We start from the raw sequence: 23,934 nt of genomic DNA on the forward strand, positions 1-23,934 counted from the left end.
AGTTTAGGGAATCATGTTAACTTGGATGTAAAGATGTCCGTTTGAGGCCTATTGAAGGCAAAATTTGGTTTGTATTTTATTGATGCAAATGTCTGTCGAGGTAATTACATCGGTGGTATCCCGAGGCCTGGCTGATGACTGTGAGATGTAATCAGTTAGATGGTCTAAAGACTACCTCCGGTAAAGCCCCTCATGGCTCGAATGGAGGTGGTTGTGTGGCGACCGAGATAACGTCCCAAGGTGGGTGTATTCCCCTACGGGGTTGGGATATCGACTAGAGTATAAGTGGTTTCAGCAGGCCAATCCTACGGCTGAAATAGCCAACAGCACTATGACCGTCTTGGATATGTATTTTTATGGACAAGTGATTTCGAAAATGTTGTGCCCTCACCCAGTCTCCTGATTTGCAGAGCGAAATTGAACGATGTGTTCCTGCAATTCCTCAACAAAAATTACAACATTTTTTTCAAGTGTATAAGAACATGTAACGTCGTATTCAGTTATGTGAATCGCATAATGGAGATTACGTTACTTTTTGAATACTCTGTATTTTAGGAGCTAAATCCATAACGGTGCAGGATATGTTACTTGAGAGACTTGCCATATAAAATAATAGTACAGCGATTTTAAAGAAAAATGTGCATCCGATACCATGTTTATCTGAGAAAGTGAGGAAAGAAGTAAATTCCTTTTGCCTTCTTCACTCAACTGAGTGTAATGTAATGTATCAAGTAACCTGAAGATATTGTTCAATTCTAGAAGTGGTACCTAAAAACTATTCACAAAAACTGGTTGTATAATGAACGAAAATTTTTAGAGAAAGCATTATTTATGACTAATATCATTTGTACCTTAGATGCTTTATAACTGACGCAACCATTAAAACAGCTGAGATAGTGTAATGAATTAAGACATTAATGTATCCCTTCAGTAATACAAAAATGTTTTCAATAACACAAATCTATATTTGGATGACTGTATTTCATTTTGAATTTATCAATTAATTAAAAGTATGTAAATAGAAACATTCATGTATAAATTAAAATGTATAAGGGTGTATTTAATGAATACTTCTCCATTCAAAATGAAGTTTTATTAAAGTGATGATGGATCAAAATGAATATTATCTTTAGCGTTAAAAGCTGTAATATAAATTCATATTTAACCATTCATTAAATGTATCTTTCACTTCCATTTAAAAGCATTGTTGTGTAACATCAATCAGATAGAACTGAAAATTTTCGTTAATTCAGAAATCATTGAGTTTATTCTATCAATTGATGTTTAACATTAATCCATTGAAATTCATTAGGTAATTCATAAAACACACATAAACATATATTCTAGTACCACATCACATTAGGCATAGATATAATTGAAGCAAATTTAAATTTTATTTATGTAAACGACAAATATACCCAAAAATTTTAGTTTGGATGTAATTATACATTCACACAGATGAATATTGCTGATTATTTTCTAAAATAAATATATATATATATATATATATATCACACGATAATAATATATGATTTGTAATCTAACACTTTATTTAGAAACAATATATCACAATACAAATATATATTTTTTAGAAGAAAAAATATGTCTTTCAAATTTGGCATTTACTGAACGCCATTTAATTGTAATATATTAATATTAATGGAAAACAATGTACTCCGGTTCAACCACGAATCTTTATAGCTAATTATATTTTTGGTATTTTAAAATTTTGGATTTTTATAGTGTGGTATTATTTTTATAAAGAAATTATAACTTGAAAATAAATGTATAGAATTCTTCTTTCACAAACGTTCATACTGCTCCCGTTTCGTATACCATACATAACTGATAATTATTCTAATAATATAGAATTATTATCACTGGTAGAATAACTAACCTTTATTAGAATAATATTTAAGGAATAATAATCCTTTACTGTTCTACCAGATATGTAAATTTACGAAACGGTAATTATATAAAATTATGGAATCATTTCTGATTTTGTTGAAATTTGAAGTATATTTTATTTAGGACCTAAGTTATTCGTTACAATTGAAATTATTCGTCGGAAACTGCTTTCATTTGAGTTTTTTTTGGATGATTACTTCACCATATAATTTCGAAGTTTATTTGTGGGATATGGAATGGGAATTTTGTAGCGTATGAAAACTATCATGCCCGACCGGGATTCGAACCCACGACCTCCGGATGATAGGCCGAGATGCTACCACTCTGCCACGGAGATCGGAGTATGGTACACAGTACCATCACCAAAAATTTCGAAATTCAGCGCTGTACAATTATAATATACATTATTTTTGAGAATAGAAAGATACAATTGTATCCCTTAATTTGGGTCCTAAGAATTACATCTGGAAAAAAAAAAAATTACGTCTGGTTTACCGTAGGCGCAGAAATAAGGACGAAATCTTTCATCAGCCGAAAATGACTAACGAAGCGTTTCTGAACCATGTTTAAATGAAATATCTTCTTTATTTTCACCAGTAGAACATGTCCTGAAAATTTGTTTCATTCGTCGTGAATCATTCTGCATAATTTCGTTACAATATTACACGATTCAATTGTGTGACTTGATAAAAAAGAGCACAAAATAAATTCACCCACCACACAAATTTTACTTTTTTCACTTTATGTAAACGTATGAAATTTTAATTTAATACTAACATTTTTAGTTAAACAAAATTTGCTATTAAATAAAACCCTTTCGTATGTATGTAATTATCTAATAATGCTTTCCGTGCGTGTGAAACGAGAAAAAATATGTACGTAATTTTTATTAATTGCTTATTAATGTAATTGTTATTTGGAAACTAGAATTAATAAAGATGGACGAAGCAGGAGCGATATAAAATACCGAACATCACAGACGAAACGATCTTTCAATCAGAAACATAATTTGCTAACATCAAAAATTAATTTAAGTGTCAGGAAAACCTTTTTGAAAGTATATGTTTGGAGCACAGCTATACATGGAAGTGAAACTTGAACGATCGGATTACCTGAGAAGAAAAGATTAGAAGCTTTTGAAATTTGGTGTTATAGGAGAATATTAAAAATCAGATGGGTGGATTAAGTGACAAATGAAGAGGTTTTGCGGCAAATTGATGAAGAAAGAAGCATTTGTAAAAATCTAGCTAAAGGAAAAGACTTATAGCATTCTGGAATAGTCGGTTTGATATTGGAGGAACAGGAAGATGAGAAAAATTGTGCAGCAACGTTTGAAATACGGAAAACAAATTGTTAGGGTTGTAGGGTGTTTGGGGGTATACCGCAATGAAACGACTAGCACTAGAAAGGGAAGTTTGGAGAACTGCATCAAACGAATCAAATGACTGAGGACAAAATAAAAAAAATATTTTATTAATTTCCTATCCAAATTTGATCATTTTTCAATTAAAAACACACGTTTAAAGTTACTGGACATTTTCAAATGACTATTTCAGATAAGAATTTAAAAAAATTAAAAAGCAAATCATAGAATTGTGATTATTTTAGTTTATTGATAATTTAAATAAGGATATAAATAATTATATTGTAGTGAATAAAACCAGCATTACGTCATAGTTTAAATTGTATTTATAAATACAATTTGTAATTCAATATCTTATAGTGTGGGAAATGTGCAGCTTGGGTCATCATACTGTGGGCAATGTGCAGTTATTTTCGCAAAGGATAAATTACCTTAACAAGTAATTTTACAAATTTATAGTTAATTTATAAATTCTTATAGTAACTATATAATAGTAGCTACTACATACTGTTTCGGAACAGTCACTTTCACTACCACTGTAAATGTGTGATACATTTACCCGTCATTTCCTCGATTAGAGATTCCATCTTCTTATACTCAATTTCAGCTTTTTTTACATGTTCACCATACTGTCTCCAGTCATTCTTATTCATTTCAATATTTTTCCTCAGCTAATTTTTTAATATCTGTCAAACATATTGTGTTATTACTACCAAATGTTCAGAGCCGACTATACCATCTCGATCGGATTTAAATCGGAATGGTAAGGTAGAAGTTGTAGAACCTGATGATGACCATGTTTTTTTAATAGTTCATCAAAATATACTTTATTTTTGAATTTCTAACTGATTTAATAATATCATATAATTATGGTTTTAACAATGCTTTATTAAACAGAATGTTACTCTTTTCTAACAAATTAAACATTCCACTTTCCCTATCATTTGAATTTGGCGGCTTTTCTAGAAGTGAATTGTAGTATGACGCATTACCGAAAACAGCTGACTGGGAAGGAAGAGCAGAAATTAATTTTTCACATGCCCACTTCATAATTCAACTAATCTAAATTTCGTTCAGTTGCCCATTTCCCGCCTGCGGAAGAGGCTGCACAGCCTCGCGATGGATACATGGCAGCTGGATTGGCACACCACGACAAAGGGAAGATCCTTGTACAAATTTATACAGGATCTGGGGGATGGTATGCCTCCAGCTCGTTTTTAAGGACAACGAGTGCCCAGGTGCTCACCAACCACGTTAATTTGAACCAATATCTGTTTCGGTTCTGCCTGGCAACTGATGAGCTGTGCGTCTGCGGGGAGGTCCAGTCAACTGAACACCTGATGTTTGATTGCCCTGCTCTTGGGGGGTTCAGAGACCTGACCGCTCTGGAACTTATAGGTTAAGGAGAAAATTGATCGCTCACAAGCGGCGAATCAATGTGGCGAGAGCCGTATTGTCGGATCGTGTGGGAGTTTCTTGATGCGGTTGCTTTGTTCAACCGTCATCAGTAGTTTACTTAAGGGAAAAGAATCTTACCGCTCTGCTGTGGGAAGCTAATCTAGCTAATCTATGCTGTGGCTGAAAACCAGGAAATTAAGGCTCTAAGCACTTTAATACGGTGGAATGGCATTCAGCGACCTAGGCGTAGCAGCGAATTGCTGTCTAGATGTATATATGACAAGTGAGTGGTTGGGACACGTAAGCCGGTGGTGTATAGTACCACGCTTAGTTCGCTCATGTTGTTAAGTGAGCTCTAGAAGCTATTTAGGATACTGGTGGCTAAATTGTTTCAGGCTCAGTTGCCATTTGTGGCCCAGACATTCGGTCTTATGCTTTAGGCGATCGAATGGGGTGGTGGCGGGAGAAATACCAAGCAAACCAAAATGCCCACTTCATGAAACTTTTGTTGTTGACGCTGTCGTGATAGTCACCGCTTTTTGAACTCGTTTTCAAAGTTAAAATCGCGTTCGGAATGAACCTCATTTATCCTCCAGCCTGGATTATGATTAGTCGATTACCTTTATTAATTGGCACTTTTACTCCTGCATCACTGTCATCTGATTACGATTTTGTCGTCGAATGGGAATTCATCGTTTATTTAAACGATGGAATTTTGTTTTCCGCAATAGGATATTTTTCTTAAATATTCTATCCTTTTCCACCGGATATCTTATTTCTCAATTAAAAGTTTCCCATTATTATCAGTTTTACACCACTTAAACCCTTACTCCTCAGGATAGCTGCTAGTATAGTTTGTAGAGCCTTAATTGAATACTCTTTTGACGTTCTTCTCGTAATTTATTGAATGCAGAGAGTTTATGTTTTGCATGAAATTGGTTAACTGTTATTATAACGCTTTGATCAAAACTATCTAATCCACTAACTGGCTTTGAACATTTTTTTACTTTTTGGTGTGCTGAATGAGACGACTGCGATAAAGATCCTGCTTATCTTTTAGAAGTTTTTAAATTTGTGATCTTGAAATTCCATAAGTTGCAGCTGCAGCGGTTCTTTCTTCACATTTTTGAATGCGTATTAAATATTTGTCGTTTTCTAATTTTCTAAAATTTATAGCTTCTTTCTTCATAAAATCATATACATTGCTAACTATTTCACTCTCTTGACTACGTAGCTTTTCTTAACTATTGATTTAAATTCTGCCATTCTAAAAAAAAATTCATTAACAAAATCATACGAATTCATTAATACATACAAAACATTTACACGCCACAAATTACAGAAGGAAACGATTATACCATTCGTACCGTACACCCCAAGAATTTTATCATTTTACTGAAAATGAAAAGTTGACATTAGTAATGGATATTAGTTAACAATGCAAACAAATTACTCAGTTATTCTATAAATACGTATAAAATGACAAGCTATTAACAAATTATTATAATCTGGAGGGTATAATAAGCCTATTCAATAATGATGATGTTTATTACTGTATATATCATTAACAATACTAATACCCATTAAAATAAGTACATATAAATAAAACTCAAATGAAATATTTTTATAACCTTCATTCGTATAAAGTGGTCAGTCATTTTATGACTCACTTGAAATGGGAGTGTTTAACAGAATATTATTTTCTGTTAAACAAGTATAAACTATTCGTTTTTGTACTGTACACAGTAAGAAATATTTATAAATACGCTAAATATTTAAAAAAAAATTATTGTCTGAAATTAAACAAAATGATAATAAACTTTAATTATGGAAAGAAATTTTGCTATTCATGAAAATAATTAAGACACATGGTATTGTAGAATAGTCGGTTCTGAATGAGCCTAATGTTTTAAGAAAAGAGTAATAAAAGGCCTGTACAGCGACTGTCTGCCTCCTGCAAGTAAGCTTTTACTTTCATCCTATGCACTTTCATCCTAAGCTTACTTTAAAAGTAAGCTTTTACTTTCATCCTACGCATCCTTTTGTACAGTATTAATTTCGGCAGGATTGGGTGTGAAAGTGAATTTTCTTCACGTTCTGAGGTTTGAGAATTACGAAAATACTATATATGAATAAAATTTTATTGCTTGAAAACCTCAAAAATAATATTTTATGGCTCAAAAAGTTCCAAAACTAGTACTCCAATTATTTGAAATTTAGACATGCTGTAATAGTGTAGATGAAGTTGTGCGTGTGAATATTTGATGAAGATTGGTATAATCGTTCTTCAATTACGCTTACTTTAAGATCGACAACGGACAACATAACCTCAATCTGAGTTTACGTTGATTAAATATTGGTCTAGGTTTCATAGGGGCTTATGCAGTGACTCACCTTCGAAATTACAGCGAGAGCTTGGAAACGAAAAGTCGGTTTTCTTGCGTAGAACTGCACAAGTTTTTTTATTTTTAAGACAAATATATTTGAAATATTATAGGTTAACAGTAAATATATTATTAATAAATAAAACAATACTGCTCTATATTTTTGTTATTATTCCTCGTACGAAACAAGTTATTCAAGCTTCAAATTCACTTGCAAAGATTTAACACGAAACGTGTTGGTAAAGAAAAATTTTCAAGTAATTTTAATTTCCAAGAACCCGATATTTAAAATTTTTTTTGAGAGGGTAGAGGTGCACGAAATTTTAACGAAATAAAATCATGATAGACTTGAATCCAAATGTAAACATAGCTAAATAAATTTTATATGTTTTAAAAATTTTGTGTGTTTGTATGAAGTTTGTAAAATTTCTGTGAAACCAGGTTCGATCTGTCAATTCTTCCTACCATCTAAACTCCGTGCTTTTAAAGTTATGCATAGATTTCATATTACAGTTACTTTTGATGTGATATAAGCGTATTCATTATTTAAATAATATGTTATTTGAATGTAATAAATTTTTCATCAACTACAGGAAAACCCTGAAATACTTGTTGGTTTTTAATTAAAACAAAATAAGTTTAATGGTGCGTTTTTTAAAAAAAATTATTTTGTTTTTTTTTCAGATTGTCGTGATATATATACAATAAATATAATGAGAAATTAAGGAAGCACAGCACAGGAGAAAGAGCACAAGACGAATCGAGAAAGGTGCCGCTTGCATCAACACAGAGAATTTGAGCGTTTACACACCGATATAAAACTGCACGAATAAGACGTATTCACTTAGATACCTGGGTGTATCCTTGATAAAACCAATCTCAATTATTTTTTGCGCAGACTTCCTTTTCTTATTATATAAAAGATTTTCAAACATATGAACGATAATAAGTATTTTGAAAATGTTTTTATTATACATCCACATAATCAGCAAATTCTGATGAAAAAAATTAAGTTTTTATCCAAAAAAAACAACAAATCATTATTATACTTATAAACAACTAAATTTTATAAAAACCATTAAATTCATAAACTGACTTTCCTTATATTATTATTTTTAACTATTTCTTGGTTTCCCATTTAGATAAGCAGATTCTTTGCATGTAATTTTCTCACAGAATTTTATGAGAAAATGTAAACGGAAAAAATTTTATAGGAAATTTAACAGAACTGCATAGTAAAAAAAGTATTTGTTGTGTATTTTATGAGCGACAGTAAGAAAATGTGAAATTGCTGTTGTGGAAAAGAAATAACGATCTACCTCACGATGTTTCTAAAGAAGATAAAAGATAACGACTATCATGCTGCAATATTCCTAAAACTACGAATCTATTCACCTCAGCAACTCATATAAGGTTTTTTCTCCAACACTATTCTAAACACATCAATTTTTGTGAAAATAACTGTACATTTTAATAAAACTATATATAACCACAAGCCATATAAAAAAGAGGCTCAATAATTACAGTGATAGTACATACTATAATTTATTAGCAAATTAATTTAAAAATAACCTTCTCAAAAAGTAAAGTGGCCATCTCTAAATTACATACACATGAAATTGTAATTTTAAGAATCAACTCATGAAATTTCTACAGATTTGAGAAACTCCAGTATCAACTGTTCGTAACGTAATATTCACTTCAATAAAATAGTAAAAATTAACATTTTTCAATTGGGTTAATCTATAGAATCGGGTCAAATTGTGTCTTGGACCAGATCGCAGCGGACACTGCTTAACCTGTGGCGACCCTGGCCATTTGCGAAAAGACTGTTTACAGTTCCTCGGCGTCGCGCATGCAAATTGCATGGACATGCGCCTGGAGGCCGTAGATGTAAGGCGACTTCGCCCACGTCATGAATCCGCTGGAGTTTGCACAACGAAGCTGTGGTGTCTGTTGGGAACAGCCCCATCCTGGAGGGATGGGAGGGTCGAGAGGCTCTGGCGTCCCACCCCTAGTGATCGGGTGGGGACTCCCTTGCAGACTACATTGGAGGGAAATGCAAGACCGTAGTCTCGGTGAGGGATCCCTCCGGGGTTTCTCCATTAGAGGCTAAGCATCACGACCGGAGTCCTGGCGGGAGAATCCCTTGGGGTTTTCCCCGCCGGAAGCATGGCATGTAGCACAAGACCGATTCCCGGCTACGTTGGGGGAGGCCTAGTCACTACCGAGACAATTTGGGGCAAAGGCACCGCTCGGATCTGAGTTTATCCGTAATTACGAAACCGGCTCCGGGAGGCGGGGAGATTGCAGACGAAAAAATCTATAGAATTGTAGGGTCGTATGTTGTTGCTCTCTCTTATCATTATGATTATTATTAGTTTTATAATTTTACTTTTAATTTGATTTATTTCAACAGTTAGTTTATTAACCTTCAGATAAAAGAACAGAGTCCAATGTTATAATACAATTAGTTCAAATAGAAATTATTTTCTATTAAAAAGTTATATGCCCGTATACCAATTTTCAAAATTTAATTTAACTTTTTCTTATAAGATGGTATTGTATCATTATCTGGTAAAAATTCATCATTTTTAGAGTTTTCAATTTTCGGTTTTTGAGACCAATTAAAGATATTATAAAAATATTCGTTTAACTACTATTTTTACATGTTATAAATACGAGTATATTCAAAAAATTATATTAGATCTTGTCAGTATCAATACCAAAATACTATTAATTATAATTACGATTCTATTCTGAAAGTTTCAAAGTTTCTGAAAGTATATATATATATATATATATATATATATATATATATATATATATATATGCGTATGTATAGAATTTGTGGCACAGAAATCTCCTAAACTAAAGATCAGTTTCACTGAAATTTAGGTATCCTGTAGTAATGTATCTTTCTTTTCTTTTTCCTGTTTAGCCTCCGGTAACTACCGTTTAGATAATTCTTCAGAGGATGAATGAGAATGATATGTATGAGTGTAAATTAAGTGTAGTCTTGTACATTCTCAGTTCGACCATTCCTGAGATGTGTGGTTAATTGAAACCCAACCACCACCAAAGAACACCGGTATCCACGATCTAGTATTCAAATCCGTGTAAAAATAACTGGCTTTACTAGGACTTGAACGCTGTAACTCTCGACTTCCAAATCAGCTGATTTGTGAAGACGCGTTAACCACTAGACCAACCTGGTGGGTTGTAGTAATGTATCTGAAGTTGTGTATGTGAACCTTTATGAAGAATGGTTGAGTCGTTCCTGAGTTACGAGTTTAAGGTCACCAACAGACAACATAACCGCAATTTGAGGTATGTTTTTCGGTCGCATGGTGTGATTGGGAAAAGGTGAAAATGATTTTTTTTTACCTTTTGAGGTGTGAGGATTACGAAAATATTATTCATTTATAAAATTTTGTGGTTCGAAAATTTTCCAAAACAACTAGATCAATTTCTTTAAAATTTAGATATGCTATAGTAGCTGTAGTAGTATATCTGAAGTTGTGCACGTTAGATAGAATTTGATGAAGATTTGTTGAGTTGTTCTTGAGTTACGCTCAATTGTACAAAAAATTTGAAAAAAATTATGGCTTGAAAATCTCCAAAACTACTAAATCAATTTCATTCAAATTTAGATATGCTGAGGAGTGTATGTGATGATATGCATTTGAAAATATGGTAGAAATTTTCTTCAGTTACGCTCAATTTAAGATCGGCAACAGACAACATAACCTAAACTTGAACTTACGTTAACTTTGTGTTGGTGTATTTTTAATAATACGTGCTTATACAGGGAGTCACAGCGGTGAGTGAATTTACACTTGATGCTTGTGTGTAGGGTCTAGTCGCAATTTTTTATTATTTCATTTAATTATGGTTATAATAATTTAATTTAATCATTATAACAAAATATTTTTTAATATTAGATTAAAAAAATTATACCTCTTAGTTTTTTCATTTAATCTTTGCTTTTTATATTTCTGGCGAAAAAAAATTGTAAAAGATAATCAAACAAAAAAAGAACAGTTCTTTCTTTTTAATCTTTATTTTTTTAGTCGTGGATTCTTCACATATTTCTGAAAGCAAGTAGGTAGCCTAAGAAGCCAAGTCAGAGATAATGACCGAGTTTATTTCCAGTTCCAGGTTTTCAATTTTGATTATGTTATGAGCTATTTGGGGTTGAGAATTCTCAAGCAGTTTTCGAACTACTTTACTTGATATTTTCAGTCAAACAGTGTCTTAAAAGTGAATGATACACAGAAGTATTAGATTTTTCATTAGATAAACTGGAATAAAAAAATAAGTATAACGTAATTGTCCCAAAAACATTGTCGCCATGATTTACCCTCGGCTGTTTGATGATTTGCATTTTTTGACAATATGGGTGAGTCGAGCACTTTTAGTTATAGTTGTATACCCAACCTATATTAAATGATTGTGAACGATATCCAAAATTCTTTCAAATAATTCATTTCATTTCATTTTAAATCACTGACTATAACTCGGTGAATATTAAGCAAATCTTAAATTACCTGTACAAAACTAAAAGACGCGGAATATCCGGTTTTTGTTCGTTCATCACACATATTCCGTTACAAATGCACGATATTAACGTAAATCGGTAATTTTTTTTCTATAAAGTCAGAGGATTAGCCACTAATGAATTATCTACAACAAATGGGGTACTGGGTGGTCGCTCAATTTAGGAAATAACGTTTAAACTAAATTTCGTCAAAGAACCATCGATTATGTATGTATGTTGTATGAAATTGAATAGGAAAAAAATATTTTCTGTCTTTTTCTACAAGATAGAATAGACTTATATTTAGAAGATTTTTTCGCGGAAACTCAGGGTAAAAATTAATACATATTTGCATTTTACACAGCATCAACTCACGCTTGGTAACTTTATATTCTTTCTATGGATGTTTTTTTTTTTATTTTCCCATGACTTAGGTATCTTATCTTTGCGTTCCTTAAAAATTGTATGTATTTCATATACTTTTAACGATATTTTGAAAGTCTATTGATATATATTACAGAAAAAACGAGTTCAAAAACCGATTTTCAATTAAAATTTACCAATATCTTTCCTTATAGTTAATTTTCCACCCACATTATAAAGTAAAAAATAAATAACAATCTAACAAAAGTATAAAATTTTACTTTTTAATGATTTTTTTTTAAAAATTAGTTATATTAATTTTTAAAACTTTATTTTATTATTTATATTAATTTTTAATGCTTTATAAATAAAATTTTGTTTATTTGTATTCTATACCATAAATTTACCTTAAATTATATATTTAAAAAATTTATGAATGAAATTTTTAACTTTTACCTTACTAAGCTAGTTAAAATTACATAAAACTTTCCATTCTTAAGACAAGTTTTTATAATAGTAAATCAAAAGCATTTTCTTTAGAAAAAAAACAACATATTTGTGGTATAAAAATCGATCAGCTGAAATAAATTTACATGAGGAGTGAAATTAATTGTAGAAGTGGAAAGACCGATTTGTTTGTTCATCACACCGGACCGTAATAAGATTCATGGTATCAATGTCACAATTGCTGTATGTTTATTAAATCAACGCCAAAGATAAGATGAATAAAGTTTACTAATGATATGGACGTTCGCGCTTCAAAGAATGTTAACAGTTCTAGAGAATTAAATGAGAGAGTTTGAAATGGAAATAAATATACGAAAACTAAAGTAATGAAAGTAAACAACAAAGAGGTTTTAGAAGTAAAGAAAAGAGAAGGAAAAATAGAAAAAATAAAATTTACAAATGTTTTAATACTATGGCGACAGAGAACTGGAAGAACGCAATGGAAATAAAAACAAATATAGCGATAGCAAAGGAAACTTTCAGTAACAAGAAGAAATTATTTTTATCTAATAAAAGTCTGGACTTTTACTAGGTAGAAGAAAGAAGTTTAGCCATATGCTAACTTCTGGATCAAGTGACTTGTATGGGAGTGAAACATGGACGATGGGGAAGAGAGAAAGAGGCTAGATTGGGATAGCTTTTGAGATGTGGATATGAAAGGACGGAGAAAATAAGATGGACTGGTAAAGTGAGGAATGAGGAAGAAAGAGCGCTTATGCGGGAAGTACAAAGAAGAAAAGGAAGGCGGTAAGAATATGTGATTAGACAAGTTGAATCTTGATAAATGCATTGGAAAAATTCAGCAAAAAGGAGAAAGGAAGCAAGGAAGAAAAAGGATTAAATAAATAAATAAGGTGAAGGTTGGAAACTACAAGGCGACAAAGGAAAAGGCTTGGGAAAGAAATAGATGGATAAAGCGTAAGGGACCTGCAGAATACCAGTTGATTTTGAAGATCAAAGAATGCTACATTAATTATAATATTTTACGAATAATTAACTTAAAATAAAAAAAACAGAATAAGTTGAGAATATTAACAAATTTTACTTACCGCTAATAGCTACACAGCTAAGTTGTAAACTAGTCCCTTCTGATATCGGTCCAATAACAGTACTTTGTAACGCACTACCGTTCACATCAAGAACCACTAACTTCTTGGCTGGAACTGGAATAAGAAGAAGGGTTATTAGTTCATTATGTGTAAGTATTCAAAGTTTGTAGTAATGGTTTGACAATTTAAAGTAATTTTAATATATATTACATTAAATTTTATAAGTAAAGGTGAACCGATAATAATAATTTTTAAATGTAAGAAAAAATATGTTCATTGAAAGAAATTTTTATAGCTTAACATTATGTTTTTTTTTTTAATTTCGTTCTGATTGTTAAAAAATACTCTTTAGTTAGATCATAATTTTTATTTACAGAAAATAAAAAGAAAATGATGGATTTCTATGGAGAAATTATTCACGCCTTTTTTTGTAATTTTTAGCATATCACATGCTACGTAGACTATATTTTATTTGCAGTTGAAAAGTGTAGTTTAGGATGCATTTTCCCTTCTTTATGTCTAATCTCTTTCCTCCCATCCAGTATACTTATTTCAATTAGGCGAAAAGACAACTGAAAAATCGGTAGTTCAATTTCCTAAAAATGTTTAAATAATAATTTTATTTAGCATGGCCCGTTGGTATATATAATATAAAAAATATATAATTATAGATTCCGCTTACCAACCGGTGTAATTAATTATTTACATCCTATTGGAAGTTATTTTTCGATCTTAGGAACACGTGATAAACTTATATATAAGTTTTCACTTCACATATTAATTTGATGCAGATTTAAATAAAAATAAAACAAAATTTCCATGAATATAACAATCGATCGTTAAGTTATAAAATAAGTTATACGTTTGTACGTCTAGACGATAAAAGAGTCTCAATTGTTACGTTTTTATTTTAGTACAGTATTTATTTTAGTATCATAAAAGAATAAAAAAATAAACTAAACGTATACTTTCAGTAACAGCTACTGTGTCACTCTTTAAAACATTATCTTTCTTAAGTGTAAAGTAAACAAAACAACTGTTGCTGCTGCTGCTTTGTACGGATACAAGATCGTTTTTTTTTCTTATACCAGTACCTTAGAGAAGTTCCAGTACCATTCCTGTAATTTACATGTTGCTATTGCTTTGAAAATTGCGCGGTTTCTAAGAATAATTTCTTTACTGAGTTCGTATCCCTGCTCTTAAAGAGCATGATTATTCATTATGAAATCATTTTGACCAACCTTTATGAGTGAATTATCAAATGAAAACATGGAACTGTTTGTTGCCGTCTAATGTGCTTTATTAGTACGATTTCCAAATACGATATCTCGCATTAAAGTGTTATTTACTGATAAATGAACAAGCTATCGCAATTCACGAGCAAGAAATGTGATTTTTCTGGGAAAAGATAATCCTCATTTTATGTATGAGTTAGAAAAGAATCTACGATATTATGACAGGGGCCGAAATGATATTGCAAACTTTTTCAAACCATATTTTTTTTGAAGAGTAGTGAATCGTGACTCTTATTTGAAAAGTCGGTTGATTAATAATTCGATTAGGTATCATAAAAAGCGTTTCGATTCAGGAATACGAATCTCCAGCTGATTTTGCTCTTCGAGTCCGTGATTTCCTAAACAAATAATTTTCAGGAAGCTTGATCGGCCATCATAAGCATTATCAGCTTCCTTGCAATCGCCTCCACAAAGCTTTGACCTTAACACAACTGACTTATTATGGTGGAGAATAATCAAGGTTTATATATCCCAACGTTTATATGGAAAAAATAAACAGCGCAACATTTTAAAGGAATCCTTTATTTCTCGCATATCGACATTGAGATATCAAAGCTTTGGAGGTGCTTCGCAACATATCAAAGAGGATGTGGATATGAATAGCTTTGCTTCAGAAATGGTAGATCTCTGCTTCAAGTAGATCTACTTGATAAATGTTTCCTTAAGTACAAATGTACATAAATGCATGTAAACGTCTACAAATATGTTTACATATGAGGTCGGGGACTTCTCGGAATATTATGTAGTGGTTTATTGTAAACTTGTTTTGTTGTAACTATTATAAGATCAAAACGTAATGACAGTTCTGTTACTAGAGAAAAGTTATGTTCTTGCTACACTTTGAAATTATTTATACAGTAGCCACTGAGATTAAAAGAAAAAAAATTCTTCAACAGTTTTGCGTAAGAAGACTATCTTTATTATTTTCTTTTGTTTAAGTTTCTGCGCGAAAATATACAAAACATAAAATGAACAAAAATACTAAAAGAAGTATAATTTTTTATTTATTTAACATTAAAATATATTTACTGTTTATAAGAAAATTGGATTATTATAACCGTAATTTGATTACATAATTAAAAATAACAACCAGACCCTACACACAAGCATCAAGTTTAAACTCACTCACCATTGTGACTCATTGCATAAACGTGTATCATGACAAAAATACTAATACAAAGTTAACATAACCTCGTTATAGTTATGTGATCTTTTGTTAACGTTAAATTTAGCGTAGCTAAAATAAGATTCAATCAATCTTCTCAAATTTTCAGATGCTCAACTTCAGATACACTGCTACAGATTTTATAAATTTCAATTAGTTGATCAAGTTGTTTTGGAGATTTTCGAGCTAAAATCTTTTATACAAATTTGGTGTTTTCGTAATCCTCAAATCACAAATTGTAAAGAAAATTTATTTTATTTCCCCCCCTCATTACAGATTGCGACCGAAAATATAAATCTCCAATTGGATATGTTGTTTGATGTCGATCTAAAATTGAGCGTAACTTAGGAACGACTTAACACATAAAAAACGGGGACACTCGGACTCCCGAGCGAAAGAGACCGAGTCCCGGCTGGGACTCGAGTCCACTCGAGGTGTCCCCGTTAGAGGCATGGGCATAAAGACCGAGTCCCGGCTCCCGGAGTGGAGATCCAGGGACGGCATAGCTGGGTCTGGTGGATACTACTCTGGGGGTTTGAGGCGGGCGCAAAGTATGATCCGACTGGCGGGCCGAGATGTGGAGGCCCGTTAGAGTAAAGGACACTTCCCCCTGGGCTGTGTAACACTTAACTGCAGGAACCGGCCTGGGTTTGTATATCTTCCGCTACACTACTATATAATTTTTAATATCTAAATTTCAATGAGATTGAAATATTTTGTAGTTTTGAATATTTTCGAGCCAAATAATTATACATATGGCCACATACACACACACACACATACACGCGCGCGCGCAAAAGGAAATTACATTTTAAGTGAATGGAATTTTCGTATTCCTAAAACCTCAAAATGTAAAGAAAATTCAATCTCACCCTCTCCCCAATTCCACTATGCGACTGAAAGTAATACGAATTTTTTTTCGAAGGTCGGTAAAAAAGGAATAACATTTTGTTCCGGCAGTTCTGAGATGTGTTAAGCTGTGTAATATGATCAATTGATTAGCAACACGAAAGGTTATGACAATTTTCTGCATGACAGAAAATGTGTGTTTTAGTCTTTCTTATAACCTTACTACTATATAACATTGCTTTCTCTGATAGTAATAATGTTAATTACACAGCTAATCATTGTGATGAAGAGAGAAAATTTTAAGACATAAATATTTGTTTTTTCCCCAGAACTTGATATGTAGATATGAAACAACAAATTCAGCTCAGTAAAGAAGAGAAGGAGAAACCACTTCAGTGCTCATTCTCTAGTAAGCTTGGCGTAGGATGCTTGTAAATTTTGACAATGGCTTAGCCATATTTGTGAGTGACATGCGACTCGTATTACGTCATCTACCGTTAAATTTTACCGTCCGAAAAAAATGAATATTAACAAAAATGTAACAAAATTAAAAAAATGTTATAAATGAAATAGTAATTGAAAGAAAAAAAAATTATAAAATGTAGACATCGGTTGCTTTTTCTGACAGTAATATGCTATTCTAATTAAAAAGCTTGGGGTAGTATAATATAGTTTGTATAATTGAGATTCTAATCTAAGGGACAGTGAAAAGATGTAATCGCTACAAAAATGCTAAATCTTTATAAAAGAAAAAAAATCAAACCATGATCTATTATTTATCAATCGTAGAATTTCGATTAAAGTTGTAATAATTTCTTTGATTATTTATTTTATTTGATATACATAAAAAATTATTTATAAATTTTCAGTTTCATTTTCACTGAGCTTAGTTTATTTTATAAAATAAGTTTTTGCCAGTAAAAACAAATGAATTAATTTTGAAATCTTTTCCATTCTACTTGGTTTTTATGGTTTTTTAGACGTGGTTTCTTATTTGATTATGAGTAGTGAGGCAATCTGCATTCAAAATCTAAACGGTTTGGAATATAAGATAAGCACAATTTTGTAGTAGATTGAATTTTTTTAACGCATCCAGTTTTTCACGTTCTCATAATTTTTTTTTTGTTTTTCATATTTTTGTTATTTGAATATAATAAACCAGTTTGAATACAAAATTACATATTTAAATGAAAAAAGATGTGAAGTTCATTTAATAATAACATTTTAAAATAAAAATTAATCGTGAAGTTAATCTTAGTATCTACACACATATATTTATCTAATCGGTAAAGAGGTATGGAGTAGGCATTACATTTTTACGAATGTAAACTGTCAATTTGTTGGAAGTAATACTTTTTTATTCCATTGTCATATATCTGAGCTGTCGTATAGAAGATTTTTATTTGCCCGATTCAGCTAAAAAAAATAGATGCATTAATGAAAACTAGTATGATATTTTAAAATTTAGAACTAAAGGAATAAAAGAATAAACCGAACCAAATTAATGTTTAATAGGACTTTTTTTGTAAAACTCTATGAGCGATTGAAAGTTCTTTGATGGAAGTAAGAGAACGGATGATAAATTTTACTTCGTGTCATCAAAAACTTTAATAAATGTTTTTTAAAAAAGAGAAGATTTTTTAGAATTCTAAATTCCTTAAAATCGAGTGGTTAAGTAATTTCTCAAAATTAATTAATTCGCGTTCCAAGTAAAAAAACATTTTTATAAATATTTTAGGTTCTTATATATTATGTTATTTTTAATTTAAAGTAAGTAGTTGATTTAAAAATAATATTAAACATCTTTTGCGGTTCCTCTCCTACAGTGGAATGAAGAATACGATTTAGTGATTTTTCTTTGATTTATGTATTTTAGTTTGTATTTGTTGTCTTATTTGTCTATATTTATTCTTTATTTTTCCTGTTTCTTTATTTTTGTTGTTTTATATAACACTACATGATAGTGTTACTTTAGTCGCTAATGACTATAATTATTGATGCGACTGTAAATAAATGTAATAAAAAAAAAGTAATATGATGGTTATAAAAATTGGGAAATTGAAAAATATAAATGGTATTTTAAAAATAATCAGCTGTTTTGCGGAAATAAAGTTTTCTTAACCCACCAAGTTTCTTCTTTTCGTGCTTAGCGCTGTAACCACCGTAAGGTTTTACTTCAGCGGATGATATGTATGAATGCAAGTGAAGTGTAGTCTTGTACAGTTCTCAGGTCGACCGTTCCTGAGATGTGTGGTTAATTGAAACCCAACCACCAAAGAACACCGGTATCCACGAACTGGTATGGTGGGTTGATTTAATGGTAAACTCGTCGTCGTAAATCAGCTGGTATCGAAGTCCAAGTTCTCAGGTTCAAATCCTAATAAAGGTAGTTTCTTTTATTCGTATTTGAATATTAAATCGTGAATACTAAACTCGTGGATTTGGTATTCAAATATGGTGTTCATTGGTGTTAAAATGTGGCATTCAAAGGTGTTCTTTGGTAGTAGGGTTACAATTAACCACACCACTCAGGAATGTTCGGCCTGAGTTTGTTCAAGACTGCATATTTACCGGTACAGTTACGTTACTCGGATAAGCCGCTAATGACTTTAATTGTTGAATTGTTGATGCGACTATAAATAAAAGTTATAAAAAAAGCTTTCTTAGTTTATTTACTTCCTCGAACTACAGTATTGGGAAAGAGAAAGAACTACGAAAATTTAATTCTTTCTTACAATATATTTAATTTTTTCTTAAATTCTAATAAAAATTTTAATTATTATATAATTAAAAAAAATCCTAGTAATAAAAATTTTCTTAAAAACTAATATTTAATTCTTTCTTAAACTCGATTCCAGAACAGTGCAGTAGTTTTTGAGAAATATTGGGTGAAAACCAATAGATTGGGGTAAAATACCCTGTTTTTTAATGTTTGACGTACAATAACTTTTTTAAATGGGTAATAAACACATAAAACTTTAACTTGGGTTTGAATATTTTTCAAAAATGTTTTTGGAAGTTTATACTTCATAAGTAGAGCTACCAAGAAATGTCTACAATTTTTAAAAATGATAGTTTCTAGACCTAAATTGCAGAAACGGTTTTTTGAAAATTTTATTTTTCTTATTTTAGCATTCATTGAAAGGGGTGTTAGACTTAAATAAAACTTTACCAGCAAATTTATTACTTAATCTGTTTATTCATGTTTTTAGAAAAACCTATCTTAAAATTTATTTCGCACCTCTAAAAAATACATATTTTGTTTTTGGATTTAACGCTTGTAATTTTTATAATAAAATTCTATTTTTATTTTTCTTCTTTACCAAAAGTATTATTAAAATTAAAGTAGCTTTGGCAGCTATATTATATTCGGAGTGTAGGAAATGAGTAGCAATTTTGTTTCGTTACTTCATAAAAGTTATACTTTAATTTTTCAATATTTTTAAACAATTCTTTTAAATTAATATCTTTTTGTTGGGGAATACTTCTTAATAAATAAATTTTTCTTAAATTTTACCACAGAATAAGAAATACCCTAAAAGCAAAAACCTCTTTATTCGAAATCTGGGAATTTTAATGTTTAAATAACATTTCTCGTAACTATGACTTGACCGGAGAAGCCGGAAAAAATTTATAATACTTCGTCAGCGTTATTTATTTATTTATTCCTCGTATTTCATAGTTGGAAAAGATACCATTATGAAATATTTAACCTTTTTATTGTGTATTTATTAAAAAAAAACAAGTTTTTAAAAATATTTTTGCTACTAATGAAAGCAAAATATTTAATAAAACTGTAGTTGGTTAACTATGGAAAACACATGTCAAAGTTAAATTCTTCTTTTACGTAAAAATTTAATAAATTTCAAATTTTTGTGAAATTGCAGATTTATACTGACCTCGAAATCTTTCTTTTTCAATAAATTAGTCATATGGAAATGTTTTGAAAGTGAAATAATTTTAGATCATCTTTCTTGTAAATGTGAATAAAATTTCTCTTGTGAAAAGTATTGTCAGTATATACGAAAAGTTCAATCACTTATTTCAAAACTGATTTTAGAGCAAAAAATAAGAAAAAGTCATACAAATACAGGTCAGGAAATGCTTTGTTTTTTAATAAAAAATGCAAAAGAGTTCACCATGGTTATGTTGCTTAGGTAGTATATAAAACATACTTAAATTTTTTCTGACACTAATTACGATTAAAATAAAGTTGATTTTATGTTCCTTGACTAGAAGAGTATATAAAAAAAAAAAATGCTTTGTAGAACTGTTACTCGTAATATATTTTTTTTAATAAATCACGATTTATTGAAACATGAATTTTCGAAAAAAATGGGCTACTTAAAAACGATGTTTAATTCAAACTAAAAATTCGTGCTTTTTGACTAAAATTTTTTGAGTTTTAAATGACGCTTCTTAAAAAAAAAATATTAGATACAATTCTGGGAACCATTTATAGAAAACTTTTTCAGGTTATATAACAAACAAATACATAAATTTTTTACCGTAAATAGAGTCCAAAATATTTTAATATTGGTTTATATTACCTTTTAAGCAATTATCGGAGTGAATTCTTTTGCAAGGGATAACTTGAAAAGAAAGTAATGTCGGAATTTTATTCTTTGGATATTATTTTTTTTCGTAATTTTAGCTCTACAACCACCACCTGAACTGGTGCCCTTTCCGAAATAGTTTTTTTTTGAAATACCTTCTCATTCTCTGATGGTAAGACACACACACGCGGACGCGCACTTATTCGTTCTCTCTCACTATATATAATTATTATTATTATTTGTGGTTAGACCCTGTTGGAACATGCAAAGCTATTATGATTCATTTTTCTGTGTTTCCATGCGTCTCCCATATTTTCTCCATCGGATTCTCTTTCTTTCTTCTGTCCACTTAGTTCCTTGTTTCTTCGGGACTTTATTCTCTGACTGCACTTCCCATTTCCCAAATTTTTGTCTGTACAATTTTCTATCCGTCTAAAATTTCCGACGAATTTATCTGAGTTTTTTCTAGGTATTTTTTGACTTGTTCGATTCAGGGTATAGTTTTCAGTTTTCTGTGGTCAGAATTTTGTGGGTAAGCATTCTTGCTGGAAATCTGCGGATGTATCCGTAAAACTGTAATCTCCTTCGGCTGCATGATTGGATACTTTTTCGGTCGTTCTATGTATATATTTTTTAATTTATACATAGAGTCAGAGAGAGAGAGAGAGAGAGAGAGAGAGAGAGAGAGAGAGAGAGAGAGAGAGAGAGAGAGAGAGAGAGAGAGAGAGAGAGAGAGAGAGAGAGAGAGAGAGAGAGAGAGAGAGAGAGAGAGAGAGAGAGAGAGAGAGAGAGAGAGAGAGAGAGAGAGAGAGAGAGAGAGAGAGAGAGAGAGAGAGAGAGAAGAATTTAATATACATTTAATAAACATTTAGATAAAAGGAAAAATTCAGTTATTGGTAGATTATTGTATGTATATTAAATTCGAGTGAAATATAATATAATTGTCAATTAATTTCTCTAATATTAATGATTCTTTGCACACGCGCGTTTCCGCTCGTGTGCGAATAACCACCTGCGCGTGTGTGTGTGCGCGTGAACACACACACACACACAAATCAACTTATCAGTCCAATAAGAACTGAATTGCCCAGATTCAGTTCTTATTGGAATTTATGTAACTTTATAATTTAATTTATCAGAAAGTTGATAATGCTTAATACAAATACAGCAAATTCTTTCGAAGTGAAAACAAAAATGACGGAAATAATAATAATGGCACAACATGGAGCTTAAAAAGTAATTTACAAGATGTCAAACGTTTAAAAAGCTTTTATAAGGCAATCACTTCAGCGTAATAACAGTGTTACCATCTAAAAATTCATTAAAAATAAATACCCTTTAAAAAAAAAAAAATGATCGAGATATGTTCACCTAAAAACTAATCGATTCCAATAAATTCTTAGATATATCTAATTCATACGTATGATTTTGCATGATATGTTAAAAATTGATTGAAAATATATCATATGGGATTTAGAATTGTAGTTTAAATTAAGAGTAAACTAGCTAAAATATTAAAAAATATAGCTTATTGAAAGGAAATCAATGTTTATCGAGATAGTTGGAAAAATAAAATAATCTTTTTTTTCAGTAAATTAAAACATTAAAAACAGTTAATTAAAAATTAAATTTTTTTATCAATTACATGATTTCATAATGTAAATATTATAAATTTTAATTTTTTGATGAGGCGTATTATTGATTCGAATTTTGATTTATGTCATTAGCGCTTTGCTAGAGGGTTTAACGTTGTAAAAACGTGAACATAGAAATTAATTTTGGATATAAATTAAAAAAAAAAAAAAAAATTTATTATTACATTTAGGGAAAATTAATTAACATAGTTGTTATTACGAATTGTATAACTGAATTAACTGTTTTATTCCATTATTATTAACAATTTTTATTTCACAATATTTCGTTTCTATTAAGAGATCAACAAGGTTGGAAACAATTTTTCATTTATATCTATATGTATGATAAAAAATATACATGTATAAATAATTTAAGATTTCCCATAACGATTTCTTTCTACGTTTATAATCAATGTAACAATTAATAATATATTCAATAATATATCAGAAGATTTACTCTTTAGTTTTGTTTTTCAGAGTGAACAAGGCAAGATAAGTTCTTTGCGAAATATTTCAAATGTTTAATTTATTGATTTGTTTCGAAATTTTACTTATAGAATACAAATTGATGAAATAAAAGTTACAAACGCATTCAAATGTGGTTTTATTATACAGAAAACTTGTAACACGTTTAAATTTTTTTTTTTTTTGCTTGACGATATCGCCACATATGCTTGAAATTTGTGCGTGGAATATGGAGTTGTGGCGTATGAAAAACGCTGTGCTTAACTGGGATTCGAACCCAGGACCTCTGGATGAAAGGCCGAGGCGCTACCACTCGCGCCACGGAGACCGGCGCGAGTGACAAAAATTTGGAAGACAATTAATTGTAATTCTAAAGTAATAAAATTTTATTAATTACAGCTAAGATATTTGAATAGTTTTTTTTTCACTACTGAAATAAAAAATGAACAGCCACAAAG

At 30.6% G+C, this 23,934-nt stretch overlaps 1 protein-coding gene across 1 annotated transcript in view; it reads right to left on the bottom strand.

The window, feature by feature from the left end:
• Positions 1–23,934, bottom strand: part of LOC142324752 (neural cell adhesion molecule 2-like) — a 725,167-nt gene that overhangs the window by 183,430 nt on the left and 517,803 nt on the right. The window contains exon 4 of the mRNA XM_075365693.1: positions 13,513–13,626. Within this exon, the coding sequence (XP_075221808.1) occupies positions 13,513–13,626 (114 nt within the window). The remainder of the gene's footprint in view (positions 1–13,512; positions 13,627–23,934) is intronic.

Source organism: Lycorma delicatula, chromosome 5 (genome assembly GCF_047948215.1).
Source record: "Lycorma delicatula isolate Av1 chromosome 5, ASM4794821v1, whole genome shotgun sequence".
In the NCBI taxonomy this organism is placed as follows: Eukaryota; Metazoa; Arthropoda; class Insecta; order Hemiptera; family Fulgoridae; genus Lycorma; species Lycorma delicatula.